The sequence below is a fragment of the Bipolaris zeicola genome (assembly GCF_000523435.1).
Source record: "Bipolaris zeicola 26-R-13 unplaced genomic scaffold scaffold_49, whole genome shotgun sequence".
NCBI lineage: Eukaryota > Fungi > Ascomycota > Dothideomycetes > Pleosporales > Pleosporaceae > Bipolaris > Bipolaris zeicola.
The window spans coordinates 315-27136 of record NW_006912098.1 but is presented as its reverse complement, the minus strand read 5'-3'; the positions used below and the strand labels follow the sequence as shown (position 1 = coordinate 27136).

Below are 26822 nucleotides of genomic sequence, written 5' to 3'. Positions count from 1 at the left end.
GGTGTTGAAGGCTAGTCTGAATGCATGAGCTGCCCGTGATGGGCGTTGCAAAGCTTCTCTTTATTCGTCGCCAATGCCAAGCCGTGAACAATCTTAAGCAAGGGATAACCCGATATATGTCCCCTTGATAGATACCCAAAGCATAACTACAAGACGCGATCCTTGGCACCGTACCCCTTACAAATCACTAGCTGTTTGTTTGATGTCGCAAGCGATGCGAGGCGAGACCGTTGGTGTTGAAATTCACTATTCCTACTACGTGAACCATCTGTAAAGTATCGCAGAATTACCATCATGGACAGAGGCATAGCATGCCGTGTGTAGTACAACATGTTGAACAAACGTTGGAGCAACAAGGAAGACGGTCACGGGTTCAGCCCGACGCGGCTCCGGCACGGGAACTGGCGGCGAATCAAGCTAACCGGATGCGGTAGCGTGTTGTTGGGATGTTTGGCCGCCCTGTTGCGTCCCAACACCGACTTCACTGTATGAGAGCATACCCACCAGCGCACCCCGTCTTCTTAATAATGTATAATCAAATTGCCCTATGAGAAGTAGCGCATACGACGAAATCACCCATACCCGAAGAAATGGCGTCAAAGAATGAAGCGCACGCGCGTATCAGCAACATCAAAACCGACCTCCAATCAATCTCGACATGTTCCAACGCCACAGTCAGCGCGCTCCAGGAAATTCTCTCGAAAAAGGAAGACGAGCCACCACAGAAAGAAAATGTAAAGGGCAAGACACAGACGACTGCGCGGAGGAGAGCAGCGGCGGGTGCGGCTGCCGATGCCCAGAAACAAAAGACATACACAATTGCGCCCAGGGAGAAATACATACTGGCTACCGAAGTCGCAAACAAGACCCTCCAAACACTTGCTGAAGCACTCAAGAACCCAGCACCAGTAATCGCCGCCCGTCTCCCTTCCAAGTCGAAGCCAGCACCCACCGAAGATGCTCGCAAGCCAGCGCGACCCGGCCAAGCAAAGACCCCGCCACTCTCACAACAGCCTCTCCGCGAACGATCCGCCTCTCAGGTACACAATTCGCCCCACAAACGCGCCCCGCGCCGGTCGTCGTCATATTCGTCGTTCCTGTCCCCAGGCCCTGATCCAGGCCTGGTCGCCACGGCCGAGTGCGCAAGGACGGCATTCGCATTCCTGGGTACCCCAGAAGCAACAAAGGTCCTGGGGAAAGATTCTAGGGAGTTGCAGTACGAAAATGGCGTGCTTGCGCTCATTGGGAAGCTCGTTGCACACGGTCTAGATAACATGGCCGTCAAAGAGTTAAGGACCTTGAAAAGGAGGTTGGATAGATACATTGGCCGTGATACTGCACAACAAAATGGCGCTATCGACAAGGAAAGCTTGGCTTCACTTTTGGACTTTGCAGTCATAGACCCCAGTAGCCCTGTTATACCACTGGCCGCCAGCTTCCAATCATACACATTGCGTATCATCGCCAAACTAAAACGACCACGAACAATTGAAGCCACCTGGGAATTCCTGAAACCCACCAACCCGTCCTCACCTGCGAATCTACTTTTGAGCACTGCAAAGTCTCCAGCCAGCCAAGCTAAAGTGGCTAGGCAGCTTGAGTCGTTAGCCCAGACTATTCTCTCACTATGCCCGAGTATTTCGAGCGCGGACGACGCAAACACTCTGCAACCATCTGCAGAGAAAGTTTTGCTTCTGCAACATCTGGCCTTCAGTGTGAGAAAGCAGTGGTGGGGCCTCGTCAAACACCAGAGTAATGAGGAACAAGAGCTGTCAGAGCCCTTCGCCAAGTGTTTGATCGCCTTTGGCCGGAGATCCCAACTTATTCCTATCAAGAAGTACAAGCTGGCCGAGACTTTGTACACAGACCTTTTAGGATGGTCTGATGGTGCCACTACTTCACCAAATGGTGCTCCTGCATCGGCCACCGCGAGCAAGACTTTGTCCTCACTTGCCCAGGCTGCGGGATTGTCTGACCAGGCTCTTCGATGGCTAGGCTCTTCAACTTCCTCCACCACGTCCAAAACTCCCGCCGTGAAGCAAACAGCGAGGACGATACGAATAGCTACCATCACTATAGAGGCTTACGTCAAGGGCGAAAAGAAAAATGATCTGAACGACGTAATTACGAATGCCCTCGATGCCTTGAATGGAAGCCTGGGTGGGTCAGCGGCGGATCTCGAGTCGCTCTTTGCAGAAGTCAATGCCCTGAGACGAGCAGCAACGAAGATCCTTATTGCACGTCTGTCTAAGCCTTCAGACGACGACGAAAAGCTGGCCGTAGCGCAGCAGGCTGTATCAGTCATCGCTGCAAGTATTCATTTCTCAGCAAGGTTTGTGGGTACAACATACCCACATGAAGCCGACTCAAAAACACAAGGTCAGCACCACGAACGGGTAACTTTGGCCTGGAAATACATGAAGGGTGCCATTGACTCGGTCATGGCATGCTGCAAACAGACCATCAAGACTGAGGACGAGTGGAAAGATTACGACATATTGTTACAAGAATGCTCACACGTACTTCGTCGTTTCGAGGAAGAGACCAAGGATGGAACTGTCTCAGCCGAGGAAACCGAATCTATCATTGGATCATATTTTGTCAAATTATCCAACGGTTACTGGGCTCTCTATATGCAGCTACGGAGGGCCCGCTGCAAACCCGATACCTTGGTCATGCCTATGCGGCGCTCCATTGACCTTGTACAATCAAGAGACCCAACTGAGCAAGAGAGCGGACTTCTCTCGATGAAGCTTGAGCAACTAGGTGAGACCTTGGAAGATCTCGGCCAAGTTGAAAGCTCCCGCGACGCTTTTCGACAATGTATACAAAGTCACCTCACTGCAGATATCCTGCAACAGCTTTCCGAAACTGCAGCAAAGTCATCTCTTTCCACAACATTCAGCGATACCGGTCCATTTAGTGTAATTGCCAGGCTTCTGAAAGGTTACCATCATTCGTTCTTAAAGTTTGGGATTCGCCAGACGGATGAAATCGCATATTTTGACATTGGCACAATTCATGCAGACGTCGAAGGAGCTTTATTGGAGTTGCAGTTGCACTTTAACTTACGAACTTTGTCGAAAAATCGGAAATGGGACTCGACCCTAGACAAATCAATTCGCAGTTTGATCGAACGACTCCGTATAGTGTACGCCCAGGAAACCTACCCGGTTCGACGACTGAGGTCGTCTATCGCCGTTCTTCAGCTTCTACAAAGCGATCCGCAAATCTTGTCACAAGACAACCAAACTTCTGGCTTTGATTGGGACGAGAACGTAGGAACAGAGCAGTCTCAAGACCAAGCATTGAAGGGATATCAAGCTCATCTAAAAGCACTTTACGATCTCAAATCCTCGATGCAGCAATCATCTCCTCCTACGTCAACTCTTCAGCAATGCTTTGCCACGTGGGAGTCTCTCGTCACCTCTGCATCTTCCTGGGATACACTGAGTGATCGAATTGACGACATAGATGTTTGGCTAAAAGATCTTCATGCATGTGCAGAATATCTCAATGCAAAGGGCGAAGAATACCTCGCATTGCCGCTTCTCCATCTTTTAGTGAACATTCTTGAACTTCAAAAAAGTGCCGACGGATCCGAGCTCCTCACCACACTGTGCGCTTTGGGGCTACAGCTGCTGCGTCTTGGTTACACTGGGAAAGCAGGCCTCTGCCTTGCTAAAGCTGAAGCACTGATCAAATCCCGGACCTGTTCTATCGATGCCAGACTGGAGTGGCACGTGGCATATGCAGAATATCTGCTGGGTGTAGGGAATCCGGCGAAATGGTAAGGAAAAATCTTCATTCTGTACTTATCGTGTACTGATATACCATAGTTCGGCGATAATGGAAAATGCCCAATCTATTGCACTTGGAGACTCCAAGTTTTTGGACTTGGCGAAGCCGACAACCACACTCTCCGGCCGGTTGCGGTTCAACAGAATAGTGGCAGATGCTTCCTATGTTCATTCGTTGTTTGCTACTGCTGCTGGATCATACAAAGAAGCGGCTCGGCATGCGAGGCAGTGTATCACACTGAATCGGCGTATTTGGGCTGCCCTCGAATCGCGGTCAAACGCCAAGAAGGCTGCATCTGCAGACGAACTTGAGTCCGAAGCAGATGGGCCGAGCAAAACAGCGTTTGACCCGTTGAGTTCTCTCCGTATTGACAAGGGGGTACCTGTTGTCATGTCTGTCACCCACGGCGCCCTTAGCGGACCTGACTTCTGGGCTTTGGTCCCATCCATGTACCGGGCTCTAATGCAGCAATCGCAAATCTTTGCTCACCAAGGGTTGCTGCATGAGGCCATTTATGTCGCTGAACAAGCTGAGAAGGTTGCTTCTGCAACACAATCTGCGACACTCATGACTGACAATGCCAGCTGGCGTGCTGACTGTTGGGCCCAGAGCAACAGACCCGATAAAGCTGAGGCTATTCTGAAATCGCTGGATGCGCCTACTTCACGCAAATGCTTATCGACTGCCGGCTACTATTCTGCTGTTGCCAGAACACATCACTGGAATGGTCAGTATGAGCAGGAGATAGAGTCATACAATCTCATGGAGCAGCTTCTGAAAGATTTGAGTTCGCCTGTATACATGAAGACTCTAGAGTCTTTTTCCCCTCCGGTTGATGCGCTTACAGATCAGTTGTCGTCCTTGACAGTGGATACCAAGGTAACCAAAGCAAAACCGGCAACAAGAGGCCGTAAGCCTGCGGCCAAAGCCGCACCACGGACAACCGCAAAGTCTGCCACCGGTACCCGGCCTAGAGCAGCTACAACCCGAGCTGGAAAGACGGCACCGAAACTAACCCGCCAACCTAGTGCTCCACCAGCGTCAGAGGAATCGACCACTACCGACCAGTGTGCCGGATTGTGTGTCTTCCAAGCAAGCATGAGGGATCGAGCTGTACTTGCGAATATCCTACACGACGATCTCACTGAAGCTCTGAAGCTTCTTGGTCAAGCGGAAGACCTGCAGAACGGGTTGAACCAGGAAGTATCGCACATGTGGGCTACTTTCAAAGCGAGGCTTGCACAGAGCGCAAAGCAGATTGCGGAAGACTTCACTGTCAACACACTTCCAGAGTCGACAATTGCGTTCCCTGCCTTTGGTCTCAAAGACTGCAGGCTTTCCGAGGTAGAGCCTGTCAAGAAAGGGACTCTTGTGTCTTCTGCTATTAGCAAAGCTGGCCGAGCAAAGAAGCAACCAAAAGAGGACTTTATGGACACACTCCGCGAAGCACGAGACAGACTTGTAGAAGCGCATGCTCTGTGTGCCACCAATGGCTCGAACCATTTATTCCGCCAGACTTCTATGGCGCTGGGTCATGTTACGGTGCTCATGTCAGCTGTGGCGGGTAGCGACCTGCCAGGCTCTCTACACCCGATGTATGCGGCATACATGAGTGAACTACCCAAGGTCAACGCATTGAGGCTTGTGCAGGAGTCGACTGAGGCGGAAAAAGAGCAATTATCCCGCGACGAGTGCATGCAATGGCCGGTGACAGATGCATCAAGTTTTTCATTTGCGTCAGTATCGGAGTTTCAAAAAGATTACGTTGACATCATCCCGGAGACGTGGAATGCGGTATCGTTGGCTCTTAGTGAAGCCCGCGATGAGCTCTTCATTACTCGTTTCGAGAAGGGTCTGTCGCCATTTGTGTTGCGCCTGCCATTGGCTCGCCACGCCTCTCGCGACATGGACGAGGACGAGTTCTCGTTTGACGACGGAAAGAGAGACTTTGACGAGATTATCGAGCTCAGCGACTTTAGCACGCGAAGCGCCAAGGATATGACTTCGAGGGAGGCAAGACAACAGTGGTGGGCTGAACGTGAGGCTCTCGACACGCGGCTACACGAGCTACTCATCAACATGGAGAACATCTGGCTTGGCGGCTTCAAGGGTGTCTTTTCACAGCACGAGAGACAACCAGTTCTGCTTGCAGAGTTCCGCAAGTCACTGGAGAACATCCTGAACGATCACCTGCCGTCTCGGAAAAAGAAGAGTCAACAAAAGCGACCGGTACTGGATGCACGAGTTCTGGAGCTGTTTATTGGGCTTGGGGACGCCACCAACGAGGAACTCGACTTGGATGAAGCGCTGATGGATCTGATTTACTTTGTTGTTGACATCCTCCAGTTCAACGGTGAGCGCAATGCATATGACGAACTCGATTTTGATGCCATGGTGGTCGAGACGTATGAAGCTCTCCGGGCGTACCATAGTGCATCACACAAGCTGGAAGCTGCTTGCCGTCACACGATACTCATTTTGGATAAGGACTTGCACGGGTTCCCATGGGAGTCGCTGCCATGCCTAGAGCAGCTATCAATCTCTAGACTACCCTCGCTTGCGGCCCTTCGCGAAAGGCTGCTCTCGGCACGACCGTGCGGATCCAAAGCGGAGACTGCGCCGGCTGGCCATTACATTTGCTCCAATATGAGGGGGACGAGCATGCTCAACCCATCAGGGGACCTGGCACACACATCTAAGACGATCGCGCCGCGTCTAGACCAACTCCAGGGATCATGGGATCGCATTAGCAATCGGGCGCCATCAGAAAAGGAGTTTGAAAGCAGTCTGCGAGAAAAGGATCTAGTGCTGTACTTTGGTCACGGCAGCGGTGCACAATATGTCAAGTCCAAGGCAGTACGACGACTGTATGCAGGCCAAGGAGACGAGGAGGGCAGGAAAGCAGGATGTGCGACGACGCTACTGTTTGGCTGCTCTTCCGTCCACCTTAGTGAAAACGGCATATTTGAACCGTCGGGGATGCTCGCTTCTTATCTTACTGCCGGCGCACCGGCTGTTGTGGGCATGCTTTGGGATGTCACGGACAAGGACTGCGATCGCTTTGCCGTCAAGGCTGGCGAGCTATGGGGACTGTGGCCCGAGTCGCAAGACGACAGTGGTGGTCCGGTGAAGAGTGTGGGCAAGACGCCTGCAAAGAAGGCTAAAGGCAAAGGTAGAGCTGGGCAATTGATAGACGAGGTGGAGGGAGTGCGAAGTGGGGAAAGCGCAAAGAAGGGCAAAAAGATTGCCAGGGCAGCAGATGGCGATGGTGGGATTGAGGGCGAGAGACCGAGGGGAGTCGGGCTGGACGAAGCCGTCCGGGAAGCACGCAAGGCCTGTGTGCTGCGATATCTCAACGGGGCGGCTGCGGTGGTGTATGGCATCCCTGTGTATCTAGAGTAGAGTAGAGTAGCGGGAGTGGCTTGGGCAGCGAGCAAGGCGTTTTGAAGATTCTTGGTTAATGTTGTACCTACTTGTCTTTTGCAAGCGCCTCGCCTAGATGATCTGTCGCCAGGACGGGGGGTGTTGAGATGGGTTGGTGCGTGCTAGTGGCTGTTGGGGCGTGTTGCGCGGTGCTCCAACTGGCCATGGCCGGAGTTGCCGGACTGTCGGGGTATATGAGAAGGGCCGAAAGGGGAAGTTCGTATGGAGCAGACTAAGACGCGCCAATATTTCACGCCGAACGGTCATGGCAATGGGACCGAGTATGTCTGTCTTATGGATGGATGTACTCTACACATGTACAGAGATATGTACAGCGTTGGATACATATAAAGACATCGGCTCTGCTGGGCCACTTGTCAGCTGCGGGCATGTGCGTACGTGTGCTTTTTCGCGGAAGACGCTCCGCTCGACCCAGAGCGACGTAACGACAAACTCTGCTGCCAATTGCCCCAAGCCAGAAGCCAGAAACGAGATTAGACCCTGATCTGCCGCGATGGCGTCGCGCTCGTAGAGTAGTGCTTCTCCTCTCCCGGAAGCCCTTCACTCCCCTCACTGAACCTACTCCTCCACATCCCCTTGCGCCCGGCCTCGCACGCGACACGGCCATGACGGAACGCCCGGCAAAGTCTGGCTCGTCTCGCAAGCGGGCGCTGGTGAGCTGCGACCGATGCAAGATCCGCCGGGCGCGATGCATTCGCGACAATGCTGACATGCCATGCGCCGATTGCAAGGCCAGTGGTGTGGCCTGCGAATCCAAACTCCCCCGCAAGCAGCGCGTCTACGGCAGTGTCGAGACGCTGAGTTTACGCTATAGGGCGCTCGAGGCCTTGGTCAAGGGCCTGTTCCCCAACGATAATGTCCAGGATACAGAGACGCTGTTTAGGATCGCGGCCGCGAGGAATATCACCATGCCCGCCAATGATGACTTTACTCCGGCAAACATCTTCAACACCACCGCCACTGCCAGCGACCAGCGCTCCTCGTCGTCGTCGCAGCAACAACCACAACAACTTCAGCAGCAGCAACATCAACAACAACAACAACAACTACCACCACAACCGCAACCACAACCTCCAATTCAGCCTTTTCAGGCATCTTCCTTTTCCCGACAGGCACCCGCTGGTCTATATGCCACCACACACGACACTACCCATTCTTCTCACACTGATTTTCCACCCATCAAAAGCAAACATAATCGCCCAATCACCCTCTCCGATCCCCAGCGACCCCCCTCTCGGGCAGAAGAACTCTTGCGAGCAAACCGACGTACCTCCCACTACTTTGGTCCCTCGAGCAGTTTTCGCCTTGCCACGACAATACGTGCTCTTGCTGCTCGATGGATATCAATCACGGGCGCAAGCGCCCACTCTTTCATCTCAGACCCATCCAGCAACTCTGGCTCCATTCTGAAACGCAGCAGCACTGACCCATCCCACGAAGACCTTACCTTGCCTGAAACAATTCAACTTCCCCTGTCTGGCAAAAGAAGTCGCAAAAGATCCAGGTCAGAACTGGATGATTCCAGTGATGAGTTTCTGTCTCGCGAGCATAGTCTGAGCAGAGATTCCATCGGGACTCTCTTACCGCCGAAAGCTACCGCCGAGGCCCTGGTGTCTGCCTACTTTAGCCGGATTCACATGTACATGCCTTTGTTCAATCGAAGCGTGTTCCATCTTCGTATGGAAGCAACATATTCTCGCAAAGCCGAATTGATCGACGAATGCAAGGACATTGGCTGGCTGGTGGCATTAGCCCTGGTCTTCTCGTTTGGATGCCAGCAACTGGACGGACTCGACTCTAAGCAAGCCCGTGAGCTGCGAGTCAAGTACCTCAAATTTTCTAAAAACTACTTTCGGCGGCTCCTAACAACGGCCTGCCTGGATAATGTCCAGGCACTTGTTCTGCTCAACATGCACCATCACAGCGTTGGGCAAAAGAGCAGTTCATGGCTGCTTATAGGCCTCGCTGCACGCATGGTTAGTAACTGATCAGGTAGAGTGAGTCTTTGATTAATGACGTGTCGCAGGCAACTACCATGGGAATGCATCGAGACGCTTCGAATCAAGAATTCGAGTTTGTCGAGCGGAATATACGCCGCCAAGTCTGGTGGACCATTTACATTTTTGAAAAAACCTTGTGCAGTGTTCTTGGCCGCCCGACCGCGATTGATGATCGCGAAATGTCACTTCATATGCCAGAATTCNAGACATTTGGGCAACCAAGTATATCCGGAGACTCTGCTAGTCTTTGCTTCGATCTCGTCCGCCTTTCTTATAGTATCCGGCAACGTGCCTATTTTGATCAAACTTCAGCTGAAGAACGCTCACCGACGCCTGCTGTTGCAAAAGCTTTACTGCGAGAACTTGACGCTTTTATCGCAACCGTTCCTCCAAACATGTCGCTGGACTGCTATCCATTGACGTCGGAGCACAGATCTATGGTATTGCTGCTGCATATTTACTACTACCACACGCGTTGCATGGTTACCCGGGATTTCCTGGTACAAAAGATTGAAAGTAGCCTCTCCTTTCTTGAAAACGAAATGTTTACCGATTCTGACGACTGGCGAACAACCCTTGCACTGGCCGAAGACTGCGTCGAGTCTGTGCACAAAAGCCTGCAATGCATCAGGGCCGGCATCGAGCTTGGCATCATCGGATACTCGTGGCTGGATTTCTACTATGTTTTTCACTCCATCATGATTGTATGCGCAGACTTTCTCGCCCGTCCAAAGGGACAGGCAGAGTCAACCAAGGATACTGAGCGCAAGACGACTGTACGGGCCGTACTAGATCAAATCCGCGACATGCAAACTCTTGCGCCTACCTATAAGACGCTCAGCCGGATCGCGCTGCAGTTTGCTAATATAACAGAGGTTGCTGCTGACAGAAAGTCGCCGACGCCGACAGACACGCCGCACGATGCATTACTCGAGCCCGTAGCCCCCGCGGCGAGCGACGCAGGTGTCGAGCACGTAATGCAGCTCGCAGATCTGGGTGAGGACTGGTTCACAAACGCGACCGCGGACCTAGGATTAGATTTCTTCGATTTGGGCCATGTGACAAACCCCGTGGCATTTGCTGCTATGCCAGATCCCCCTTCGGGCGCTGAACAGACCATTGAGACGGCTAACACTGATGTCGAGGATTGGACGTCCAAGACGCTAAAAGGGTTACATACTATATAATTCAAAGTTGAACCTGTGCTGGAAGACAGCACATAATACTAGCGAATTTATCTTGCCGTCATGAGTTTTGAAGTACAGCGTAAATGACATCACATTCTAGTATGGTGTTGATGATTAGCGAGCCGCCAGGAGCGATCGGCGTGCCGCATGTACGATCGATCAGATCTGTCTATTCCGCTTTTGGAACTCCATGACGCATCTGCTCGACATTTATGTCGTGATAACTACGAACAAATACAAGCCGTGTGGTCGCTCGTGGCATTGAAGTAGGCAGCTAAAGTGCTAATACTTTTCTTCTTTTCTGATGTCACATTCACGCGACACGGAACCTATTTTGCCTACGACGAACATGGCGGGCGGCAACAACAAGGATGGGAAGAAGAAGAGAGTGCTCGTTGTGGGAGCGGGAGCTGCTGGTACGGACATGTGATTGATGTAGATGATGTCGTTACTGACGTGAAAAAGGAATGTCGTGTGCTCACCATCTCTCTGAGCACCCCGACAAATTCGACGTTACACTCATCGACGCAGTAGATTACTGTGGAGGCCAGGCCTTTTCAATTGACATTGACAAGGAGCGTCATGGCGCCGCATGGCTCAACCAAGGTGTTCAAGGTGGAAGTTACATTTTCCACCACACCATGACCATGTTTGCACGACAAGGCCACCACGCCGACCCCGTCAATCTCCACGTTTCGTTCGGCAAAGACGACATCTTCTGGACCAATGTCTTCCCCACTGAGCTCCTCGCACGGCACCAGAAGGAAATTCGACGCTTCAACACGATGCTCAAAATCGTCCGCTGGTTCGAACTCTTCTTCGCCCTCATCCCCATCAAGGTCCTCTTCAAAATGTTCATGTTCTCCGAGGAATTCACAAACACCGTCGCCATGCCCATGATCGCCCTCTTCCTCGGTACCGGCAACGAAACCCCAAACGTCCCTAGCATCATTCTTGAGCGGCTCTGCACGAGTCCCACGTACGGAATGTGGTATCCACCAGACAAACACAGTATTGCGAGCAACCTGCCGCCGATGGTAGTCTTCCCCAAGTTCAGCGAATTCTACGAGCGCTGGAGACAGGATTTGATTAAGAGGGGTGTCAACGTCCGGCTTTCGACAGAAGTAACGCAAGTTGTTAAGCGCGATAAGACTGGTGTTACAGTCCGGTTGATCAAGCGCTCGCCGATGCCTGATGCGCATAACCCCAACAGTGCCCATGTGCCATATGACGACGAGCACAATTACGACGCCGATGCACAGGAGAAGGAAGAGCACTATGATGAGTTGATTCTCTGCGTTCTGTAAAGTTACCCCTCAAATCCCCTAACACCATATCTTCCTACGATCCTAACAACCACCCAGCGCCGACACGGCCAAACGCATCCTAACCCCCACCGCCTCCCACCGCGAATCCTACGTCCTCGGCTCCGCAAAATTCTCAAACGACATAACCGTAACCCACTGGGACTCGACCTACATGCTCAACCACTACGAAAACTTCTACACCGAACAACGTGCCGTCTCCACCCTCAGCACCATGGACCAATCCCAACGCAACGCCTACGCCGCCAAAAACTTCAAACCAATGTACTACATAAAAATGTACCCCTCAGACCGCTCCAAACTAGAAATGTGTTTCGACTGCACAAACTACCAATCCCAATTCCCCCCTTCGGTCCCCTTCGACAAGCACGTCTTCCAAACAATCTACCTCAACAAAGAACGCGACGGCCATCTCTGGTCCATTGATGAAATCAATCCAGACAAGATTATCCGAAAAGACTGGTGGCACCAGCTCTGCCACTCCTGGACCCATTACGCTTTCGTAGTCCCATGGATGTGGCTGTTGCAAGGACGCCGCCACACGCGCTTCGCGGCAGCCTGGACGCTGATAAATGCGCATGAAGTCGCGGTTATGAGCGGCATCGCTGCTGCTGTTGATCTCGGTGCCGAGTATCCCGCTGATTTGGAGAGAGATCGCTTTGCGTTTTTGTGCTTTAGGTTGTATTATCTTTTGTGTTATGGGAAGTGGTATAGGAGGAGGGCGACGAGGAAGAGTAAAGAGGGGCCCGGCAAAGAGTGGGCGAGTGGGTTGTATGGGAGTGTGTATAGGGGACCGGGCGTTAGTGATGTGGATCGTAGGCAGTGGAGGGAGGAGAATGGGATTGAGGGCGAGCCGGAGAGGTATAAGTTTCCGGAGAATGCGGGGCATAGATAGGTGAGTGGAGGATGGGAGGGGGTGATGATGGGATAAAGGATGGGGTTGCATGTTCTCGGTATGTAATATCACATAATCCACGCAGTAATGAATTTATTTAATAATCACACTTGATGAAGTCGTACACACTACCTCATTCACACCCACTGCATAACTTCGACGCAAATCGAGAATAACCAACTCTAATATTAAACGCATGCTACGGATAACAACGACGCAGACCAAGCGAAGGAAAGAGGGTATATCTAATCAACCAGTCGAAAATAGCACATGCATCCCGTAACCCAATAAAAGTCCCATTACTCAAAAGAATAAAAACACTACCCGCAACTCCGACGCCAAACAGGGATCCCTCACTCTAAAATAGACTTCGCAGCTCGCAAAGGAGACCTAGGTTCACTACATGCTCGTTGTAAATCTGTAAAAAAAATCAATCAATATCAGCATGCTACTTCCTCTCCCGCGTCTCTCCATCAACCGGCTTCACGCTGGTGCTGCCTTCGAGTGGAGGAATGTAACCTAGCTGCTTCTCTGCATTATCACCTGCAGGTGTATAAGGCGTGAAGCCTCCCTCGGGCGAAGACTGCCACTTTGCCATGTCTTTCTTGAGCTGTTCAAGCTCCTTCTGGAAGCGGTTTCCAAACACGTCAATGTAGTAGGTAGCCCCGTTGTAGACGCTCCAGACGAAGACGATGCTCAGAAAGAGACCACTAGGCCAGCGGTACCAGAACCACACTTGGCAGGGAATCATGGTGAGGACAGCATAGCTGTATTGGATGAACATGAAAGCGGGCTCTTGAAGGAACTCGGGCAGTGCAAGGACAATCTTGCCAATCCAGGTCTTGGCGTACGACTTTCGTAGCCACGTGAAGCTGGTTGGTCGACCTGCTGCAATCTGATCGCGACGGCGCACCGTGATGAGGAAGTGGTAGGATAGCTGCCAAACCGCATACGGACAAGTGGCCCAGAGCATCATCTGGAAGAGACCATAGTGGTGGGGCGAGGTTGGGTCCGAATGGCGAATGTTGTAGATGGCGGGATAATGTCCTTGTTGATATTCTGGCGAGAGCAGGTGGACGATGCAGTGTAGGGTGACGCATGGCATGATGTGAATGAAAAGACTAGAGAAGTAAGTACGTGAATATAAACACGACTATGCAATACTAACCTGACAACCTTATCCATGCTGTGAAAGACGAGCGAGTTACGCCACATGATGATGGCTACGGCGTTGTTTCCCATGCAAAGACAGTACGTCGAAATGAAGAGTCGTTTAGACTGAGGGAAAACCCACATGGTCAGGACCAAGAGGATGTTGACAAAGTAGCACAGATCAGCCAAGAAGTAGTGGTAGCCCTTCTTGTGATACGTGAAGAAGCGGATGGGCATAAAGTAGAGCAGCTGGGCCGTGTACCAGTGAGGGAACCACTCTGGATGGGATCCGACCAAGTATCCCGAGACAAAGATGTTCAAGACAGCGGCGATGAAGGATGTCTTTTCGCGCGCAGTCACTGTGAGAGACTCGTTCCAGCGCTGGTTCAGACGGTCGACCGAGCGGCGCATGCGCTTCTTGTATTTGTCGAGTTGCTCGGCTTCAGTTGGCACTCTGCGTCGCCACTCCTCGACAACGCGATCTCTGGTTATGCCCCTGTTCTTTGCCTGGTTCCTGATGCGCTCCGTCTGGTTGGAGATGGAGCTCTGTATCTTCTCAATGCGCTGGGCGAGAGCAAGGTTCTCGACAAAGTCAAACATGGTGAGCTTCTCGACAGGCGGGAAGAAGGAGGCATCTTCAGGGTCGGACTCGTCATGGTAGGAGCTATTGGAGAAGGATGCAGTGCGGGAGAGGCCGGGGCTAGAAGTTGGCTGGTTTACGGATGAGGGCGCAGTGTCGTCGAGGAAAGCAGCACCTGCGTGAGTAGAGTCGCCAGGCAGTGGACGTGCTGAGAGGGCAGAGACTCCTAGCTGGGGCTCTGAGTGGGACTTGGGGGGCACAGGGCCAGCGTCATCGTCTGGAGCTGACATGGCAGGCACTTCTTCCGGGACAATCTCGAGATTCGAAGGGGTTCGGCGGTGGAGGAGTCGTTTGAGGGAGCGAGGAGGAGAGACTGGAGCCATGACAGCTGTTAGCAGGTGTATAGCAGCCAGTTTGCCTGGCGTGGGCCATGGTGGAGAAAAAGGACCGACACTTGGGGGAGGAGCGTACAGTGATGGAGGGCAGCTTGAGTCGGAAGCAGTCAGGGCCTATGTTCTCATGACAAGACAAGACAGGAGCGATTTGCGGGGGTTCTGTATGGGTTCGATGCTGTTCCGTCTCGCAGCTGTCGAGAAAAAAATCGTGGGTAAATGCCAGCTGTTGATTGGCAAGCTAGACAACGTTGTTCTGGTGGTGGCACTACGGCGGCGGGGGGCGTGTGAGGACAAAAGGTCACGAGGATGAGTAACGCGTGTGCCTGATGAGCAGAGAATATACACAGTTTGTGTACTTGTGTATGGGCGGTGTTGGTGTATGTACAAGAGTGTATATGCGGGATATACGTGAGAGTATATCTGTGCGTGTATGACAATGTACGGTGAATCAACCAAGCACATGGGGCAGAGGGCCTGGTTTCGTCACTGCGGCCCACCTGAGACGCCAACTACGGCGGGCGCTTTGTGCGCTGCTTGACGCGACCAGGTACGCGCTTCACCGCGGCCGTCGCCATCCACCCCCGCGACATCCCACCACACAAATCCGCAACCATGGGCAAGCTTGTGCGGCTCGAGATATACAGTAAGTTATGTCTCTACGCGCACGTGGTGTGCTCTGCTAATTTTCCCAGACTTCAAGTCGTACCGGGGACGGCATACGCTGCTCTTTGGCGACTCGTACTTCACCTCAATCATCGGCCCCAATGGATCCGGAAAGTCAAACAGCATGGACGCCATCTCCTTTGTCCTGGGAGTTAGGTCGTCTCATCTGCGCTCCGACAAGCTAAAGGATATGGTGTATCGCGGCAGAATCATCCAGGAAGCACGTATTGCAGCAGACGGCACCGCAACTGAAGCTGCCGACTCCAATGGAGCCTCCAATGGCGATTCCCAAGAGAATGGCGAATCGCAGACGAGCAGCCAGCGCATCGATCCCCAGAATGCATGGGTCAAGGCCGTCTTTGAGGACGACGCAGAGCAGACGCACGAGTGGCAGCGCACCATCACCAGCTCCGGCTCCAGTGAATATCGTATCAACAACCGAGTTGTGACTCAGAAGCAGTACAATGACGCGTTGGAAGAGCACAGCATTCTGGTCAAGGCGAGAAACTTTCTCGTCTTCCAGGGAGACGTTGAAAAGCTTGCCACGACGGCACCCGAGCAGCTTACCCTGCAAGTTGAGCGCATCTCGGGCAGTCTGGAGCAAAAGGCCGAGTACGATCGCCTCAAGGAAGAGTCCGAGGCCGCAACCGAAGATAATGCCAAGCATCTACACGAACGTCGCGCAATCAATGGAGAACTCAAGACATACCAGGATCAAAAGGCCGAAGCTGACGAGTACGAGAAGAAGCTGGCTGAGCGAGACCAAGCTGTTGTCACAAAGAACTTGTGGAAGCTCTATCTCTACGAGCAAGTCATGGAGAGGGCGAGGAGCAAGATTGCAAGCCACCAGGAAGAGCTCAAGGAGCACAAGCGCAGCGTAGAAAAGTACCACCAGCGACACGAGGCGGAAAGGCAGGCCGAGGCCAAGATCAGGCGAGATCTAGCCAAGACTGATCAAAATACAAAAGCCAAAGAAAAGGAAATCGAGGATACCTCGAATGAGCTTGCGCCGATTGAAGAGAAGATTCGTCTTTCCAACGAAACCCGCCGAAAGTATGAAAGCAGGATTGACGAGCTCAGGAAGAAGCGAGACGCTGAAAAAAAGGCTGTCGAAAAGTGCCAAAAGGACCTTGAGCTTGTGCATAAGGCTGAGAAGAAATGGGAGGATGACTTCAAGGCTGCTGCCCAGAACCAGGGACGCGAGCTTTCAGAACAAGACCTCCAAGAATACGGCCGCCTGCGCAGCGAAGTCTTGAAGCGCACCCACGGCGACCAAATGCAAATAGACAAGCTTAAGCGAGAAGTCGAGACGGACAGAGATCATGTCAGGAACCTGCAGCAGAGCGTCGAAAGCCACGAAAAGGCCGTTGAGAGACTGAACGCCGACATCAGTCAGCTCGAGGAACGCCAGCGGTCTTCCAAGGCGCAGACTCAAGAGCTCGAAAGCGCGAGAGCCGCCAAGCAGCAAGAACTGGACAGACTCAGAGCCGACCGGAAGCAGATTGAGATGCAATACTACGAAAAGAACCAGCTTCTGCAGGAGGTCCTCAAGCAACTCAGCATAGTCGAAGGCAGCCGCCGCGAATCAAGGAAGCAACAAGAGGCTCGCAGGACCATTGAGCGCCTCAAGACCCGCTTTGGGTCTGAGAAGGTGCATGGCCGATACAAGGACCTCATCACGCCCAAGATGCAAAAGTACCGCAAGGCCATAGGTCGCGTGCTGGGACACCAGATGGACACGGTCATTGTCGACACTGAGGCCACTGCCAAAGCATGTATCGATTATCTCAAGGCTGAGCGCATCGGCGTCATGTCTTTTAACCCTCTGGACTCGATCCAGATCCAAGCCGTCGACCCTCAGCTAAAGGGAATGCACGAAGGCATGCGTCTTGCCATTGACTGCATCAACTACGAACCTAAGCATGAGCGAGCTATGACAGCCGCATGTGGCAACACTATGATCTGTAACACAGAGAAGCTTGCAAAAGAGCTGAGGTACTCCAAGCGGATTGAGGTCAAGGCTGTCACTCTAGACGGTCGCGTCATCGGAAAGGGCGGTACACAGACGGGTGGTGAGCTTGATAGGGATGATGACTCGAGCGAGCAGCAGTGGGACGAGCGTTCCTACCAAACTCTAGTAGACAAGAGGAACAAGTATGAAGAAGAACTTCGTGCGCTTCCCAAGCAAGATCGTCAATACACTCAAGAGCAAACACTCGAGGTCGAGCTCCTTGATCTGCAGGAGCAGATTGCTCGCGCCAAGGAGGAAGCCAGAGCACTCAGCCGTAACATTGAGAGTGTGAAGAAGGAGCTCGCGCATCACAAGGCTGAGCTGAAGGGTGTTCGTCCCAACTACGACAAGCAGGCACAGCGATTGCAAAGTCGAGAAGACGAGCTTAGGCGCTACCAAGATACCGTCAACCAGGTCAATGACCAAGTCTTTGCCGCGTTCTGTCAGCGACTTGGTTATGCATCTATCCGCGACTACGAGGCCCAACAAGGTACCGTACAGCAAGAAGCAGCCGAAAAGCGTCTCGAGTTCAGCAAACAGCGGAGCAGACTTCAATACTTGATGAAGCAAGTCGACTCATCACTGCGCGGTGTTGAAGAACGTCTCAAGCAAGCAGAGGACGAAATCAAACGCAAAACCGCCGACATCACGGAGCTTCAGGCCAAGCAAGAAGAGCTGCAAGGCGCAAGAGATGTCCTTCAAGCTGAGCTCGAGACATTGCAAGACAGGAGAAGGCGCTTGGAAGAGAAGCTTGCCGAACGAGTCGCTGCTGTCAAGGAAGCACGCCGCGCCCTTGATCAGCGGAACGAAAAGGTCAAACACGTACTCAAGGAGGTTGATGAAGAGGATGCAAAGATCAAATCGAGCGCAACCAACCGATACAATGTGCTCAAGGAATGCCGTGTCAATGAGATCAAGATTCCGCTCACTGAAGACTCACGTCCACTGACATCGTTACCGATGACTGACATGCCGCGACCGGACGCCGATGCAATGGACATTGACGAGGACCCTGATTCGACCCAGATCCAACCTGCAGAGGTCGACGATTACGGCATAGAAGTGGACTTTGAGGAGCTGGAAGAGGAGCTGAAGACGGAGATTGTTGAGATACTTGAGAGCGTGAGTGTGCCAAATATGTACAGTTGCTTGGATCTTACTAACACTTTTCAGGAGGACGACCAAGATGAGCGTGTCCAATCTCAGGCAGGAACCCGCCTCAAGGCTGCGGAGTCTAAGCTGACCGATGTCATTACCAACCTGGAGACTGACATCAACAAGGCCACGCCAAATATGCGTGCTGCTGAGCGTCTGGCAGCCACCGAAACGCGTCTAAAGGCCATTGACGAGGCGTTCGCCGAGACACGTAAGCGTGCAGCAGCAGCAAAGAAGGCCTTCGAGGAAGTCAAGACGAAGCGTTATGATCTTTTCATGAAGGCATTTAACCACATTTCAGAGAACATTGGTGGCACATACAAGGATCTGACAAAATCGCCACAGTTCCCGCTGGGAGGACAGGCGTATCTTGATATGGAAGACAGCACAGAGCCGTATCTTGCTGGTCTCAAGTACCACGCCATGCCGCCGCTCAAGCGCTTCCGTGACATGGAGCATCTCTCTGGTGGTGAGAAGACGATTGCTGCGCTGGCTCTACTGTTTGCTATCCACAGTTATCAGCCCTCTCCTTTCTTTGTCCTTGACGAAGTTGACGCGGCGCTGGATAATGTCAATGTCAGCCGTGTGGCCAAGTATGTGCGCGAACATGCTAGCCCTGGTATGCAGTTCATTGTCATTTCCCTCAAGGCGGGCTTCTTCCAAGAAAGTGAAACATTGGTTGGTGTTATGCGGGATCAAGGGAAGATGTCTAGTAAATACCTGAGTCTGGATGTAAGTCACCTTGGTCCTGCCTCATTCTTAGAATTGGACGCTAACATTATTTCCAGCTCCGGAGGTACCAGCCCGCGTAAGCTCATAAAAACGAATATACAACGTGATGTCGCTGTTGCTATGGCGACGATGGTTTTCTTCGTTACGACCTGGACATGGCGGTTTAATGTATTATCTCCTCATATGTTGTTTGCTCTACCGGATATGCAAAGCTTTAAGTCACGATACCTTCTCCTTCTCAAAAATAAATTGCTCCTCCAATTGCGTGCTAACGTGATATGTACGCGTTATCGCGAGTTCCCGTGCTTAGTTGAGTAAAGTCGCCTACGTATCGCATCATAGCTCCGTCCACGGACATAAGCGGTGATTAAATGTGCACTTTGCATGAATATCCCTTTGGCAACCCATAGCTCTGAGTCATCTGCTTCGCTAAGGTACAAATACATGTACACGCATTCTGGTTCTTGCATTCTAGAGTTGGCCGCGTCTTGAGATTGTCTGCACACAACACCCTGCAATGGCACTGAATGCTCCTTCGCCCCCAAATGCATTTCTTGGCGAGACGACACCACTCTTAGGCAATCCACCTCCTGACCATGAAAGAGACATTGAACAACAAGCCAGCCATGGCGATTCCTTCAAGCACCAGGGCCTACGAGAAGTCCGAAAACGCATGAAATATATATTCCCAGCCTTAGCCATCGGTGTAAGCCCCCAACGCTCTTGATCCCATTTCCAGAGCACCTAAAAAAGAAAAAAGACATCTGTAATTAACAATTGCATTCTAGGTTTTCCTCTCAGCCGCAGACCAAACCCTCATAATAACCACGTATGGGACCATAGGAACAGACCTGCACGCCCTCTCCTCGACCTCCTGGATCGCAACCGGCTACTTCCTCACGCTCTCGGCCTTCCAGCCACTCTACGGCAAACTCTGTGACATCTTCGGACGAAAACAATGCTTACTCTCCGCTTACCTGATTTTTGGCATCGGATCCGTGGGATGCGGGCTAGCGCGTAATATCGGAGAGCTTATTGCCGCGCGGGCGTTCGCGGGAGTAGGGGGAGGCGGGATGAGCGTTTGTACTACTGTGCTGATGAGCGATATTCTCGGGTTGAGGGAGAGGGGCACCTGGCAGGGTTACCTCAACTTGGTTTATGCGGTGGGTGCTTCTGCGGGAGCGCCCCTAGGTGGGCTGCTGGCGGATAGTATTGGCTGGAGAACAGCGTTTCTGGCACAGGGCCCCATGTGTGCTTTGGCTATGGTGGCTGTGGCGCTGGCATTGGAGCTCCCGGAACGAGACGAATCGCATTGGAAAGAGAAGGTTAAGAAGGTTGATTTTCTGGGGGCGGCGATATTGATTCTGGCGGTTTTCGGACTCCTTGTTGGACTGGATCGCGGATCGAATGTTTCTTGGTCGGACCCGATTGCCATTGCTGGACTCTCCATGACACCGTTTTTCGGTGTGTTTGTTTTGGTGGAGAAGTATGTGGCGAGTAATCCGGTTGCGCCTGGTCACATTATTCTTAACAGAACGCTTTCTGCGTATTACTTCTGCAACTTCTTTTCATTGGGAGGTTGGATAGCCGCGGTGTTCTACATACCCCTCTACTGGCAGGTTATCGGCGACTACGATGCTTCACATGCTGGGCTTCTTCTTGTTCCCTCCATTATCTTTAGTGTCACAGGCTCACTCTTTGGCGGCTTCTACATGAAGCGGACGGCAAGATACTATTGGATCACAGTTTCGGCATACACAGCGCTCACGGTTGGTCTCTCGTTCATTCTGCTCTTCGCCGGGGTCCTGATCGAGAGTATCCCGCTTATGGTAGTGGGGACAACCATATGCTCTTTCGGTACCGGCGTTGGTATAACAACCACGCTTATTGGACTCATCGCAAACGCATCACATGCAGACCAGGCAGTTGCTACGGCATGTTCTTACCTGTTTCGCTCGCTCGGCTCGGTCTTTGGCATCTCGTTGTGCGCAACGGCATTCAATCAGACCTTGCGCAAGACTCTTCAGAGTGTGTTGCAGGGCGATGACAACGCAGCTGAAATTGCAGAACGAGTAAGGGCTGGATTGTCGTACTACAGGGCTTTGGATCCTGTTCTAAAGAGCATTGTACGAGAGTGCTACGGAAAGGCTACAAGAGTGGCACTGGCGGTTGCGATAGCGCTTGTAGCTGGGAGTGCACTTTTGGTGTGGTTTATCCATGAGAAGAGTTTGGAAGATAACAAGGCTGCAGCACCTGAGGCGGACGAGTCGGAGTAGTAGATCGGGGTCTTGGCAGTAAGTGGAGAGTTTGGGGGTGAAGTGTGGAACGACCCGATGGTAAGTGTAGTTGTACTAATATGTTATTGGAAGTTGGACGCAGGATTTCGGACGGAGGCGACCGATGCAGATTCATTCTTCACACTCCTTTGTTCAGCATTGAACATCTCTCTCTTACCAGTACTTTGGGAATTTTAAAATCTCTACAGTGGATAGAAAGTCGGTACACCTGTCTCAATTGAGAAGAGGCGGTATGCCCTCGTAGTAGCTTTCTCTTTGGGCATCAATGTGATTATGTGCAACAAAGTCACAGAATGTTGGCGTTGCTGAGCATACTAGCTAGTGATGGTCGTGGGAAATAGCTCAATGTACGTGTTGAGTAGCCTCGTAATGCTGGTTACCCCATACTGGAATAGCCCTAGTGTGAATGCTACTACATGGATTTTCCCCGTGTCTTCAGCCATCCACACTTCCCCTACCTCTTCTATTTCCCGCAGGTATGACATCGACGTAACGTTCCAACGGTTTGCCTAAGCATCTTCCGTCATCTCTGTGTCTGCAACCGAGAGTGTGGAAGAAAGCATGCACTAGTTGAGCACTAGCGACAGATGATCGACGGCATGCCACGATCGATGTCTGCAGTCGCACATTTGCTTCTCCCAGTAGATTACCAGCCACCACTAGAAACAAAAGCCTCGATTACAATAGACCCGCGGGTTCAGAGCTACTGGTTGCGCTACGTACTGTGGAAGCGCCTCAATGACGTGGTGCCAAAGACTACATTTATGAGCGCGTCGCAGGAGGAGAATGATGTCACATGCGAGATGCAGCCACTCTCTGACCGCTCTCAACGCAAGGCGAGCAATCTGGAGATAACCACAAAAATCTCGGCCCGTAGACGCAACTCGCCTCCCCCATTTCCCATTCGAGACATGACTACAGCCCGATAATGTCCGCTTTCGGCCCTTGTTACACCCGTCGGGTCCTAGACAAGTAATCGACCGTTAATCACACCACAGGGTCTACGCACTACTGCTATCCTTTTGTCCCACAGCAATCCTCCGGCTGGGAATGACGTCGATTTCCCAATGAGCACGTTCCTGGTGCGGCCCGCGACTGTGGGTATGCCAATCAAAAAGAAAGCATAGGGCCACCAATGGCGCCTTGCCAGCTGTACACGGCCATCATTCAGCATAAGACCGTTCAGACCAGTAGGGATTGCATGGGGAATTTGTCCCCCCTTCGGAGCTTACGATGATCATGCAAGTGAACACGGGACTTGCTGCTTAGTCAATCTGTGTGCTTTAGACTAAAGAACTCCCCGTTGCTCTCCGTTGGTTTAAGCTTTTGAGTTATCAAGACCCTTTTTTTGCCTCTTCTTAACGAGTCATTTGGTCCGAATATCTGGGGTAAACAGCCCGAAGATATTGATAATACTATTCCGAAGACGAAATGGGTATTGCTGTAAGTATCTGGTGCGTGGTCATAAGACATATTGTTCTATATCTAGATACTGAAGCCTGGACAGAATCCCTCGGTTGATCCGGCAAACGTGGTGCAATCGCTCGTATACATTCTCTCGGGAGTGTTTGATGCTACTAGGGACTTGTATCGCACTTTGTCTTTGAAGGAGCAGAGGGAATATGAACAGAGCCTCAGGAGCTACTCGAGAAGAGCCGAATATGTCTCAGATGAGAGGTTGGGCAGCGAGGAAGCCATCATGACGGACAAGGCGACAATGGTCCGGCAGTTTGAGATTGGATATCACGCAATGGGCACCGAGTTCGCTATGGGTGATGGTATGCACTTCTCCGCCGTGCCATCCTGCGCATTCGTGTTTTGGATCTCGTTGCTACATCTTTTGAAGTCGAGTGTCGCAGACCAACTAGTCAGCTAACGAGACATGTACTAGTGACTGCGCAGACGGAGCTCCAGTGGCAAATCATTGCCTTGCAGAGCGTGCTTGTGAGCACTGCCATATACGGACCTGTGTCATCTGACTCGGCGGCTCATCAATTATCGAATATCAACGCGGCTTCAAGAGCGGCAGCAGCGAGGTCGATTGAAATCTTGGTCGCACTGCAGGACCGGCAGATGGATGAGCGCCCAGTTACACCGCGGTCGATGCATTCAGTTACTACGACTCGTTCGAGCCCACATCATGCGCCTTCGCATGTGGCTTCCCATGTAACGTCTCATTCGACTAGCCATGCACCGTCACATGCGCCTTCTCACCATAGCTCTTATGCGCCGTCTGTTACTCCGTCTCAGTCGATATCTTGCGTACGACCGACGACGGTTGTAGTAGCGCCATCTCAAGCACCGTCTAAAGTTCCGTCGAAAGTACCATCAAAAGCACCGTCCAAAGCACCCTCCCAAGCGCCATCTAAAGTACCGTCCCAGGCACCATCTAAAGTACCGTCTCAGGCACCGTCGAGAGCTCCATCAAAAGCGCCGTCTAAAGCACCTTCGCACGCAGCATCCCAAGCACCATCGCGAGTCCTAGTACTTCCTCAGCCACCCATTGGTGCCAATTCGACTACTACCGTGACTGTCAAGCACGATGAACCCGTACACGTACGAACCAATAGCCCAATTAACACAACAATCCTCGACTGGCAAAGCAAAGTCGAGCCCGCGTCCTCCGTCACCGAAAGCACCTCCACCATCGTCCCATCCCACCCAGGCCACCTCTACTGCCAATACGCCTACGACCTCCAGCGCGACCCCACGCAGCCCCTGCACCCCACGCTCCTCACCACTAGAGACGCGCGCTGCCCGCACTGCGCAGGGTCCCTACATCTCTCCCCGGGAAAAGCCTGGGAAATCTCCAAATGGGCCGGCGACACCGAACGCACCTTCCAAGTCTCAAACCGCTTCGTAGTAAAATGCCATCGCGACGGGCCCGACGCGCAGTACTGCTGCGTTATCTGCTCCAAGTACTCGGATTCCGACACTGTTTGTGGTGATGTCAAGGCGCTGGTTAAACATCTTTCTGATGAGCATGAGGTTAGGGAGTTGAAGCATGAAGAGGATATTGTCGAGGTTATTGAACAGGTCATGGTGGTGGGGAAGAGGGATAGTGGCGTGGGTTATACTGGGGGTGCGGCGTCGAGGGGGAGTCGGAGTAGAAGGAGTGCGAGTGTAGTGTCTGGGAAGGGGAGGAGGAGGAAGAGTTTGGGGGTTTTGGAAAGGGAGGTTGATGTTTTTGATGTGAGGAGTGGAAGGAGGTGATGATGATACTTTTTCTTGAACGATGTTCTTTTCTTGAAAGGGGAAATTATGCGCGGATCTTGGGGTGATAGGATGGGATGATGGCGGACTTGCGGAATTAAGGCAAGACGATTATGATTGCGTTTTTTTCTTACCATTCTATAGCGTCTTACTGCTTAAGATGTATAAGTACGACGAAATTTAATCATGACGAAACACTTATCCTTACAACTGTATCATGCTTTCATGGCACAACCAATCACCCACCTCTAACCCCTTTGATCTCCATACTCCCCCTCTTCTCATAGCACCCCTTAAAATACCAACTCAACTCTCTAAATACACACCCGTTTGCAGAAACACTCCATGTACAAGGGTCTCCGCTGAGCGACTCACCTCTCAATGTGTTTGTTCTGAGGTACTGGCGAGGGATTACATACGCGATTCGGCTTTGTGTGCTGAGTCGTCAACGGCTGTATGCGTAGAGAATTTAGGGATTGTATCTGGGCACCAGAGTTTCTCTTTGGAATGGAAAGGGAGTGTGTTTGCGCGAATTGATGCATAGTGGAGAGGGAAGTGACCTTGTAGTAGGTGGATTTAGGGTCAGAGTGACAGAAATGGTAAAAGGTGAAACAGGTTGTTGATAGGCAGACTAGATACTCCTGTTCGTAATCCAATATTCTGTAGGAAGCGATATTTTGATCTGTGTAGTTGAATTGGTTTACTCTATTTTCTTACTACTGTGGTGAAGTCAGTTTGAAAATCGATTAAGTCTAACTAGAATCGAGATTGGAAAATAAGTCGCTGATTACATAGCCTTCCATGTCTATCCTCGCTAGGATCATGCTTACAAGCACACAATCGTAGTCACCAAATTACATATAACACAACTACGTACGTATCTGACCCTCTCCCGGAAAATCATCTCCACCGGGACTGCCCATGATGTTATCGGTCCGACTGGCGCTTATCCACGATACTTACCACCGAAGAAACAACACCAAACAGCGGATCATAAGATGCTTGACAACAACGAAGCAACAAAAATACGACAACAAGCATCTTCTCTGCTTACGCAAAGAGAATTAGCAAACAAGGAACTTCCCTCGAACAATCATGTACCTTAAGCTAACCCCCCCAGCTTACTTCTCGAATCTCCCGAGTCACAAAAACTTACGAGCATTCAAATGTACCTTTTTCCAAACGACCAGTCACAACCCCCCCCCCCCCCCCTCTTCTTGCCTCCACCACCACCACCCCGAATCTAACCCTCAAAACCTCCGATACCAACAACCACCTCCAAATCTACCCCACCGCACACGCACACGCCGAAAATTCGGCCCGAACCCAACCCTAACCCTCGGACCTCAACCCCCCGCGTCGCATTCGCTTTGGGGGGCTTCTGGACTCGCGAAAAAAAAGTGAAAGCGGTGTGTGTGTGTGTGTGTTTGTGGTTCGGGACCCGGGTCTTGCTGGAACCGAAAGTGTTTGTATACATGTACGTATCCTTTTACTAGCGAAACAGAGTGTAGTAAGTGAGGAGGGAAGATGGATGGGGGGGAGATGGGAGGGGAGATGGGTATGGTATTATACGGCGAATCCACAATACTCCTTTCATGCGATATTTCGATATTTTTTTTTTTAAAAACTGGGGGTTGTGGTGACTAGGCAGTTAATATCTTCTGTTGGTAAATGCACAGTGTGGGTATGTTTTGATTGGTAGATAAGTATGGTTTTCTATTCTAGCACTCTAGTACAGCTAACTGCTCCGACCCCATGCGATAATGCAACGTAAGTAGTAGCTTTAATTCGCCGGTGCGAAAGAGAAGTGGGGCGGGGGGGGGGTTACTGGGCAGCCCCCCCTCCGATTTCCCACTAAATGTTTAAAGGCAAGAGGGGCGAGGAGATGGTTACATAAACCCCTCACGGCAACGATACTTTCCTGTAGCAATTTCGCGACTCGCACGGGTTGGAAGAGAGTCTAGGTAGTGCG

General features: G+C 51.8%; 8 protein-coding genes across 8 annotated transcripts; 7 read left to right on the top strand and 1 right to left on the bottom strand.

The window, feature by feature from the left end:
• Positions 1 to 590: 590 nt before the first annotated feature.
• On the top strand, positions 591 to 7203 carry COCCADRAFT_3922 (uncharacterized protein; the record flags this gene model as incomplete). The annotated part of the gene is made up of 2 exons (XM_007712746.1): positions 591 to 3790; positions 3840 to 7203. The coding sequence occupies 2 exons, from the start codon at positions 591 to 593 to the stop codon at positions 7201 to 7203; spliced, it is 6564 nt and encodes a 2187-aa protein (XP_007710936.1).
• Positions 7204 to 7850: 647 nt separating this feature from the next.
• Positions 7851 to 9233, top strand: COCCADRAFT_3921 (uncharacterized protein; the record flags this gene model as incomplete). Its single annotated transcript, XM_007712745.1, has 1 exon — positions 7851 to 9233. One exon carries the CDS (start codon positions 7851 to 7853, stop codon positions 9231 to 9233), a length of 1383 nt encoding a protein of 460 aa, XP_007710935.1.
• Positions 9234 to 9787: 554 nt separating this feature from the next.
• COCCADRAFT_3920 (uncharacterized protein) lies at positions 9788 to 10432 on the top strand (the record flags this gene model as incomplete). The annotated part of the gene is made up of 1 exon (XM_007712744.1): positions 9788 to 10432. The coding sequence occupies one exon, from the start codon at positions 9788 to 9790 to the stop codon at positions 10430 to 10432; it is 645 nt and encodes a 214-aa protein (XP_007710934.1).
• Positions 10433 to 10781: 349 nt separating this feature from the next.
• COCCADRAFT_3919 (uncharacterized protein) lies at positions 10782 to 12652 on the top strand (the record flags this gene model as incomplete). The annotated part of the gene is made up of 3 exons (XM_007712743.1): positions 10782 to 10848; positions 10898 to 11735; positions 11797 to 12652. The coding sequence occupies 3 exons, from the start codon at positions 10782 to 10784 to the stop codon at positions 12650 to 12652; spliced, it is 1761 nt and encodes a 586-aa protein (XP_007710933.1).
• Positions 12653 to 13100: 448 nt separating this feature from the next.
• Positions 13101 to 14767, bottom strand: COCCADRAFT_3918 (uncharacterized protein; the record flags this gene model as incomplete). The annotated part of the gene is made up of 2 exons (XM_007712742.1): positions 13101 to 13773; positions 13821 to 14767. 2 exons carry the CDS (start codon positions 14765 to 14767, stop codon positions 13101 to 13103), a joined length of 1620 nt encoding a protein of 539 aa, XP_007710932.1.
• A 3247-nt stretch (positions 14768 to 18014) lies between these two features.
• On the top strand, positions 18015 to 18302 carry COCCADRAFT_92693 (uncharacterized protein; the record flags this gene model as incomplete). The annotated part of the gene is made up of 1 exon (XM_007712759.1): positions 18015 to 18302. A coding segment is annotated over one exon (288 nt), but the record flags the coding sequence as incomplete, so codon positions are not given.
• A 1555-nt stretch (positions 18303 to 19857) lies between these two features.
• On the top strand, positions 19858 to 21616 carry COCCADRAFT_3916 (uncharacterized protein; the record flags this gene model as incomplete). Its single annotated transcript, XM_007712741.1, has 2 exons — positions 19858 to 20046; positions 20129 to 21616. The coding sequence occupies 2 exons, from the start codon at positions 19858 to 19860 to the stop codon at positions 21614 to 21616; spliced, it is 1677 nt and encodes a 558-aa protein (XP_007710931.1).
• Positions 21617 to 23068: 1452 nt separating this feature from the next.
• Positions 23069 to 24850, top strand: COCCADRAFT_35644 (uncharacterized protein; the record flags this gene model as incomplete). The annotated part of the gene is made up of 3 exons (XM_007712758.1): positions 23069 to 23080; positions 23145 to 23415; positions 23529 to 24850. The coding sequence occupies 3 exons, from the start codon at positions 23069 to 23071 to the stop codon at positions 24848 to 24850; spliced, it is 1605 nt and encodes a 534-aa protein (XP_007710948.1).
• Between the last annotated feature and the right edge of the window lie 1972 nt (positions 24851 to 26822).